This window comes from Cynara cardunculus (assembly GCF_001531365.2).
Source record: "Cynara cardunculus var. scolymus isolate 2C chromosome LG 11, CcrdV1, whole genome shotgun sequence".
NCBI classification, from domain to species: domain Eukaryota; kingdom Viridiplantae; phylum Streptophyta; class Magnoliopsida; order Asterales; family Asteraceae; genus Cynara; species Cynara cardunculus.
The window spans coordinates 12,477,320-12,486,635 of record NC_037538.1 but is presented as its reverse complement, the minus strand read 5'-3'; the positions used below and the strand labels follow the sequence as shown (position 1 = coordinate 12,486,635).

General features: G+C 32.6%; 1 protein-coding gene across 1 annotated transcript; it reads right to left on the bottom strand.

The window, feature by feature from the left end:
* Nucleotides 1-331: 331 nt before the first annotated feature.
* On the bottom strand, nucleotides 332-1,630 carry LOC112522020 (ethylene-responsive transcription factor CRF2-like). The gene has a single exon (XM_025131071.1). The coding sequence runs from the start codon at nucleotides 1,611-1,613 to the stop codon at nucleotides 582-584; it is 1,032 nt and encodes a 343-aa protein (XP_024986839.1). The 5' UTR covers nucleotides 1,614-1,630; the 3' UTR covers nucleotides 332-581.
* Between the last annotated feature and the right edge of the window lie 7,686 nt (nucleotides 1,631-9,316).

Sequence of the window (9,316 nt, the reverse complement as noted above, 5' to 3'; positions counted from 1 at the left end):
AGAGGTTATTGTAACCATTAAAAAGGTGGTTGTTTTTTTTTTTTTTGTTGCCAAACAGACCTTATCTCTTACCGATTAAGAGGTTGACTTTTAATGTCATCATTAAAAGCCAAACAAACAGGCCCTAACTTTGATTTGTAATTTAACCGGAAAAACACTTCGTTTGTAAGTATATTTACCAATAAAGAGGTTATTGGAAATTACAAAAAAAAAATATTAATTTTATTTAATATTTATATGAAGAGAAAATAAGATGGGTGGTACTTGTACCCTATGCATCTTGAGTGGTACAACGTTAAAAGCATTGAACTTCAACAAGAATAGAGTGAAAATGAGAGTAGCATTCATTCCATTTCTTTCCTTCACCTAATTCAAAGTACCATCGACATTTTTCTTTGAACTCACGTGCACCTATCACGTGCCTTACCCTAAACATCCACACATATTTAACAACTCGTCCGTTACTTTTAACGTTAACGGAGTTAAAACCTAAATATCTTTTTTTACCTATATTTAAAATAAACAAATCAACAAACTTTCCTAATTCGGTACAAAAATTCCTCATATATCCAAACCGGTTCTTATAACGACACCAGAGGATCCGACCCGAATATATCACCGAACTCGTTGAAGTAATCGTCTACGGGCCACGTACCAAACCCGACATCAATGGCAGAATCGATGAACATATCAAGCGGGTCGGAGGCTTGAAATGGCGTACCGGACAAGCTTGTCGGGTCGAAAATGTCGGGTACGATATCCGGGAAATCGAACAGATCGGAGGTGGAGAAAGGGGTGTCGAAAGGCTGGAAACTTGAGAAATTATCCGACGCAGCTGCTTCTTCTCCGGTTATCTCTGAAGCTTCGTTTCCGGCGTCGTTGTGAGTTGACTCAGCGGTTGACTCGTCTGTGGAAGCTGAGGCGAAACGGAGAACGGATTTTGGTGATGTCGCTTTGTTGTTGATACAGTGGTCGTGAGAGTCTTCGCCGGAGTTATAACCGGAGGAGACCGACAACGGCTGTTTATCCGGCGGTGGTGGTGGTGGTGGGACAGTGAAGTTGGTTAGTGCGTCGGGTCCACGTAGTTGGATTGCAGCGTGATCGTAGACCATGGCGGCTTCTTCTGCAGTGTTATACGTACCCAACCACAGCCGTACACGTCGCATTGGATCTCTGATCTCAGCCGCCCATTTCCCCCACGGTCGTTGCCGTACGCCGCGAAACTTCTTACCGGCATTAACCTTCAACCTCTTCTCCGCCGTGGCGTCACTTTTTCCGACCACCTTCTTCCTCCGACTAGACGCCGTTCTATTCAAACTTCTGTTTCCATTTCCATTTCTGTTAATCAAATCATCTCTCGAACGAGCTTCGATCGTGACCTCATTAACAAACTTCCTCACTCTCCGCCGGCCTAAACAGTCGTCCTTCTCGTCACCAGAAGAATCAGTGGCGTAGGCATCAGTCACCGATATCCTGACGACTCTAGGACCGGCGGCGACGGCATTCATATCCTCCCGAGTGGAGGGTTTATCTCCAGCTGATTTAATAACCATGGTAGTGTGGGTTTTATGCTCAGTAAACTTGACGGAATCGAATATCTCTGGTTTAGCCATGACCTCTGTTTCAGTGAATTAATCAGATTCGCATTGGGTGCTAGAGATATATAGGAATAGAGCGTGCAAAAAGAGAAGATTCCTTTTATCGATAAAGATGTTTCTATAGGTAGGGAACGAGAAAGCGTTAAGAGTACTCGTGCGACGGGAAACAGCTTCAATGGCTACCAAAGAAGAAGTTGCCGGGAAGAGGGATTCCTTTTCAACGGAAAAAAGGAGAAAGGGGGAGGGGGAGGAATCAAGGAATATAGTTGAGTCAGTGAATGTGTACGGAAGGTCGTGGTATCTATGTCTTTGCTAATTCCGGTGAGACAAAAAGTAAAAGGGGAAAGTACGGAGGAGGAGGAGGGGAGGAGCTCCGGTATCTGAAATTTCCGGTGGGATTGAAATATGGAAGGGGAGAGAGAGTGTGTGAAGGGATAAAGAGGTTTTACAAAGTGGCGTGAAGAGTGAAGACGGAAAGGCTGCCCCCCCAACGTGTTATTTTATAGGGTCCTATAACCCGGATATTTATTTTATCATTTTTACACAAGAAACAATAGTTTTATTTTTTTTAATATTTATTTAACTAAATTTTTTTTGTTTTAATATTTTTGAATTTAGGAGTGTTTGGGATTACTTATTTGAAACAACTTATACTTTTATATAAAAACATTTATCAACTTATTATAAGTTAGAATGGTTTAACTTTTTCAAAAACTTCTTATTACCGGTATAACTTGTTTATCCAAACACTTAAAAATACTTATTACCGGTATCACATTGGAATAAGTCAATAAATTGTTTTTATAAGCAATCCCAACACCCCCCTTATATGTCAATTTTATTTTAAAAATACAGCATTTTTCTTTATTTTTTTGTACGTCTCTTTTATATATAAAAAAAGAAAGTATATTTTAGAAAAAAAAGTTGTAACGATAGTTATGAATTAGATAAATACTTTTGAGTTTATTTGAACGGAAGTTATCATGACTTGCTTCAACCGAGTACCATTTTGCTTATACAACCCCTTTTTGTGGAAAACCCTTGATTGGACGATCCACCTTAATATCATAATGTTAAGAGGAAAATCAGGTATACATCCGGTCGTTAGGTTAAGAGTTTAGTGCCACCGCCACTTACTTTGACACTTGGATAAAGTGCTGACAAGTTTATGGTGACTCTTTTGAACAACGTAAGATTTTATTCAATGCTTAATATTGCATAGACTCAATGAGAGTCACATTGACTAATAACATGTGTCGCAACTCCCATGAGCATATCAGGTTGAACGCAGTAAAGATGAAAACCGTAATATGAAGATTTTATGTAGAGATCATAGCTACCCAGACTCTCTTTTTTGAATTTTTGCACTTTGTAAACTTGTCAATTTTCAGAGGTATATGATGTCACGATATTTTTAGTATTTCGTTGTATTATGATGAATGGTTTACACATTTTTTTGGTCAAGATATACGGTTTTCATAAAGAGCGGGGAATTACAACGTACGTATATATGCTTTATGTTATTCTTAAAAATATCTGATAATAGCAGTTTAAACAGTAGTACAAAAGTAAGAAGAATTAGAAGTGGTACACTTGGGTTCATGAATTATAGGAGGAGTGATTGATGTAGTCATTTATTACACCACCAAACGGTGAGTATATGTTATCAACGTTGAAAGGAAGAGAAATAAATGTTTGTGCACACTCTTTTTTAGCCGCCAAGTTTTGATGAAAACCATTATGAATCATTTAAAACCTAATTTAATCAGGTTTAATCAAGTAAGACTATTTCGCAAAAAAAATGGATCATGGGTTACAAAAGTCACACTTTATTAGTCAGTAATTTAACTAGGGGACCATTATGTAGAAGTTTACCTAGTAGTGCTTATTGGTAAGAGTTTACACTGTTATTTAACTTAATGAATAAGATTCTAGTCAATGGAACTGCAGTGGAAAAGTCTAAAAAATATACAACATACTTTGTATATTTTGAGTGATTACATCTCTGGATATTTTTTCGAACAAATAGTTCTTTAAACTTGTTGGATAATACAAATAAATTCATGAACTTAATGAAAATAGAACAAGTAAATGCTTTAACTTACTAAAACCTATTAAAAGCATTAGGGTAGTTTCATTTGAACGATTAAGTCTTTGAACATTATTTTGAACGAGTACATGTATAAAACGAAAGCAATATGCCTTTTTTTCTCTCTCGGTGTATCAACAAATCAGAATGAATATTGGAAACAAAACTAATCATTGATTGTTTTTTTAGATTCAAATGAGAATCATATGGTTTGTTATTACTCCTTAATTTTCTATTTGAATTTGAAAATCAGATAATTAGTAGCTTTCTAGTTTCTTCTGTTATTGTCATTTGAATATATGATAAACAAATAATGTATATAATCATTTTTGCTTTATTAGTTTATTGTATATATGTTAATAGTCCATTGATATATAAAGAGAGAATTCATTTATATATATAAAAAAGGTCGGGTTTACGTGAGACCAATCTGTTTTCGTGAGATCCGTGAGACCATTTTTTTACATTTGAAACTTTACAGCAAAAAAACGCTGTGAAGATAAAAAAAGTCAAACATTCACAGGAAAAACACTGTGAATGTTACCTTCACAGAGTTTTGCTATGAAGTTTCAAGTAAAAATGATCTCATGGGCCTCACGAAAATAGGTTGGTCTTACGTGATCCCAACTTTATATATTTATATATCTTTGTATAAATATCATGAAATATCCATTCAAAAAAATGCGTAAAGATTAATCACTTAAAATGTAAAGTTTATTGGGTTTTTTTCTTCATTAGATTCAAGGATTTTTTTGTGTGGTTTAGTAAATTCAATCATTTATTTCATTTTTTTTAGAATTGTGAGTTTTATAAGAGCATCTCAAACAGATTATCTAAAATAGACAAAATAGTTTTTGTTCTTTATATTGTTCTACCAGATAGATTGCTTTATCTTGTTATTTAAACTAAATAAACCTAGAGAAAAACTCCAAATATAAAGAATATTCAAAAACTCTTTAGAGTACAGGTAGAATGTTTTTTTTGTTGTCCGTGCTCGTCTTGCCTGAGACCTTCCCCAGTGGTTGGTTTTTCTCTTCTCTCCACCCCTCGGTTTTTTTTTCCTTTCCAGTTGGAAGCCTTGGTTTCTTTCTGGTGGATTTGGTTCGCCCTCGTCCTAATGCTTAATCTATTGCTTTTAGCGTTTTTGGTTTTTTTTTCTCTTGATAGGATGGGTTTCCCTCCTCTATATAAAAAAAATGTTATTCTAATATTTTCCACTAATAAAATTGAGTTAATTATAGTTTTTGATGTGAACTTCTTTTTCAAATATGATAAAATTATAAAGTATTTTAATAATATAATTGAGGTTGAATAAGTCTAAAATAAAAAAAAAATATTAAAATTAAATATAAATTTAGACTTATAATTCTATATTCCAAAGAAATTATAGAGATGAAAGAATCTGGAAATATGAAACATGTTTCCTAGGAAACAACAAGGATTTGCATAAGTAATAACAGCGTAAATTTGGATATTAACTGCTGGACCGAACCGGCCCAAGATCATTGGGTCGTTTCATCCGGATGCTCCAACCGCTTATTAACAACCGATCAAACAAAATACCGCATTGCCGTCCCAATTGTTTCTTCCCTTCCTTCCCCCTTTTTTATTTCTTCTCCCACATATTAAATTCTTAATTCATACGGATTGCTTATAAAAATAATTTATTGACTTATTCTGGTGTGTCATCGGTACTAAGCACTTTGAGTGTTTGAATAAACAGTTTATATCGGTGTCAAACCGGTAAAATAAGAAGTTTTTGAAGAAGTTAAACAATTATAACTTATAATAATTGTATCTTTTAGTATTGATAGATTTTCGTATTTTCTTAATTAACAAGAGATTGTATAATAAGACGATATAGATTTCTTTCGATATTTTCTAAGTATGAAAGTTACTAAATCTATAAAGACATGGTATCTATCTTCAAAGTTTATTAAGGAATCGTTTTTCAAACGTTTACCGGACATGTACTAAGCAACAACAGTCATCACCTTCACTTACTTTATCATATGACATTTCCGGCTTTCAAAATTGATTGTTGGCAATTTACTTGGTAAGTGTTAACAGGGTAAAAGTTTTATTTCACTTACTGGATAAGATTATCTATCCTTGCTATTGGTCTTACAATATCCGTTGGGGAGTGTAACTAAGGTTGCCTTATAAGTGGCTAGATACCTCATCTATCATACATGTATGGACAAAACTGACAATATCTGATACGGTTTCCTGCAATTTCTACATATATATGCCTTTTATTGAGTAAGATTTTCGACCATTGTAATATTCACCCGATAAACGTTTAGTAAACAAGGTTAAGACATGATATCTGATACTTTCTTTTTCATTCAAAATCACTTGTTTTTACATATGTGGATTTAGCATAAATAACATTCACCAACAACACATGTACTTCTTACCAATATTGGATCTTTTTTGTTTTGCAAAGATCAAAAAGCTTGAGTCGACTCCATCTAGGTCGATCTCGTCGAAAACGTTACAGATATTTTCCAACGATGACTTCCCCTTGACGAATAAAACATTATTCCAACCGTTTCTAAACGATTGAAACATTAGAGTTTATATCAGCGAGTATCGAACTCATAATCATTACTCAAAAGCTATCAAACTTGAATCACAAGTAAATTTGCTCGTTCAAGTAAAATAAATTTCACAAAAGCATCAATGCAAAACGCTTGGGAATTTTTGGATTTTTCGTTCACAACAAAAACCATTTTTTTCGCAGTTAAAGCATGAGACAGAAAAATAAAACAATTAATAATTCAAAATAGGAAATAATTTTTATTTTAAAGGATAATTCCAACACCAACTTGCTAATTATGTCTTAATACAGCTTAGTTATTCTTAGATCATTAGATGGGACTTAATAATTTTTAATAATTAAGTATTTTCATTTTGTCATGTTTGATAGTTAATTTCTAATACACCTTTTTTTTAATCATAAGGGTGGTGTCTGATTGATTTGAGCTTAGCTTCAAAGGTTAAAAGTGTCGGGAGGTCCCAAGTTCAAATCTAAAGAGGAACAAAAATCCCCTTATGGACATGGAGGTTCAAATGCGGTGACTCCGGACTACCTGCAAAGCAGATGGTTGTCCTGGGATTAGTCGGCTCGCAAAACGGGTTGGAGATTCAAGTTAATAAAAAATATGTTTTTTATATAAAAATAATACGAAAATTATGTATTTCTTCATTATATTAAAAACACAAACTATGAAGGAAATGAATTGTTAAGACATTACAAATGTTGCATACATAGTAATTTTAGGTTGATATTTCTGTAATAGCTCATAATAATTGAACACATAATTTTCAATAAAAATAGGGTGGAAATTGTTTATCAGTATTTGTTTGATGTTATATTACTTCTCTTTATGTTCATTTCGTCTGATATATTTCCTTGATCATAATCCCGTTAACACTGTATAATCAATGATTTAATTGTTTGTCTTGACTAAGATTTGTCTTTGTCATAATATGTTTTTACAGACATTCGTACATATGCTTTAGGATTTGAAATTTGATTTTATCTCATCAAAATCTAAAACCGTGAGTAATAAAAATCAGCATAACCAGCTACAAATAGATATGAGGTATTTCTGTAGAATAACATTCATACAAAATCTAACGAACAATTATGTCACGATTCAACCACAAGGATGGTGTCCGATTGATTTAGGCTTGGGTTTCAAAGGTCAAAAATGTTTGGAGGTCACAAGTTCGAATCCGAGGAATAAAAAATCCCCTCGTGGCCATAAAGGTTCAAATACGATGACTTCAGGCTACCCGCGAAGCGGGTTGGATATCCAGGTTAATAAAAAAACTATGTTACGATTCTAAAATAGAAATATGATCATTTAAATGCCTCTATCCCAATACCAAAGTTTTATGTGATGAAAATAGTCAGTTTTTGACGTTGTAATTCATAATTTAGGTCACATATTTCTAAAACTTGTATTTTAGTTTTTAAGATGTGATATCTCAAACGTTTAATTACCTCTTGTATACAATGATTTGTAAACATCGAGTAAGATTTGATTTTGATAGCATGACGTTGATATTTTTATCTTTTTTAAACGTCAGTTAAGAAAAATAATTGCATGTCATTATAAAAGATTTTTTTGAAATGATTTTTCAGTAAGTTGTCTATGGCTTTATGCAATTATAAATTTTACAGTCATTTCAAAGAAAATGGCGTGAAGCGTTTTGTTTAGACATCATGTCAGCGAAATTGGATTTAATCGATATTTACAAGCTATGATGTAAAAATGGAGTATTCATAGTTAAAAAATAAACACCTTACGCTAACTATATCATATATTGTCTGTTTTATTCACACTTGGATTTATGGTTTTAAAACACGTATCGTAACATTCAGTTCTTTATAAGACAACCTTAATTTCCTTCTCAGCTGATGCGGGATTTTATATAAAAACTCGTATTTTAAGTGTCAAAATAGAAATCAACGCAAAATACGTTTAGTTAATTAGGTGTGACTTAATGATTGGTTAATGATGAAGCTCTCTTAATCAAGGGACTTGTAATACTTCAAATTTTGTCTGTTTGAGAATAATCGTCTTAATATTAATTAATTACTTCACATGCCGTTTTGTCTCCTATATAATTCTGGATTATACATCACCATTTTGTGATTATAATTATTCCCATGTTATTTTCCTTTTGTCATACCAATTTTAATATCTATATTAATTTAACCATAAGTGTGGTGTCCGATTGGTTTGAGTTTGGCTCCAAAAATCAAAAGTAACTGGAGGTCCTAAAAGTTCTCTTGTGGCCATGGAGGTTCAAATGCGGTGACTTCGGGTTATCTGTAAAGCAGGTGGTTGCCCTAGGGTTAACCGGCTCACATAACGGGTTGGATATTCAGGTTAATAAAAAATATATATATTATTCTATAGTAATTTTGATTATATTGAATAATATTTCATTTTCCTCCACATTTATTCCAAAAAGGCCAAATTATAAGCGTTTTACGTAAAAGTGTTATAATAGTTTTATAGGGTTTTGAGCGTTTTGACAAGTTTTTTTAAACGTTTTTAAAATGAAGTATCGTATTAGCTATTTTATAGAACATTTTTAAGAAATGTGTATAAACCTATCATTTTTTATAGGACAATTGTGTTAATAAGACTCGTTTTCAAATAGTGTCGTACTTTATTAAACGACATATAAATCTGTTATAACATTGTTAAACAGAACGTTTTTTTGTTTGGTCATATAAACTTTAAGTTATACAAAACATTTTATTAAGACGCTTAGATATTTACACATCTTATAAAATCAGTTTTGTTGTAATCTTCTGTAGTAATATTTATAATGAATCTTGAAGTAATAAGCACTTGATTAAAAGGATTTGGATTCATTATGATTGATGATTAAATTGTTGTAAGTAATTGATTATTTTATTTATTAAGTTTAATGAATTTAATTTATGTAAGAATATAGAAGTAAGACCAAAAAGACAAGTAAAGACTACAGGAGATGAGACAAAATGCAAGAGAGGTCTTCTTTGTATATTATGTAAAAATTCACTTTCATCTTTATTTTGTTTTTTTTTTTCCTAATAATTTAAATTTTATTTGTTTTGCAA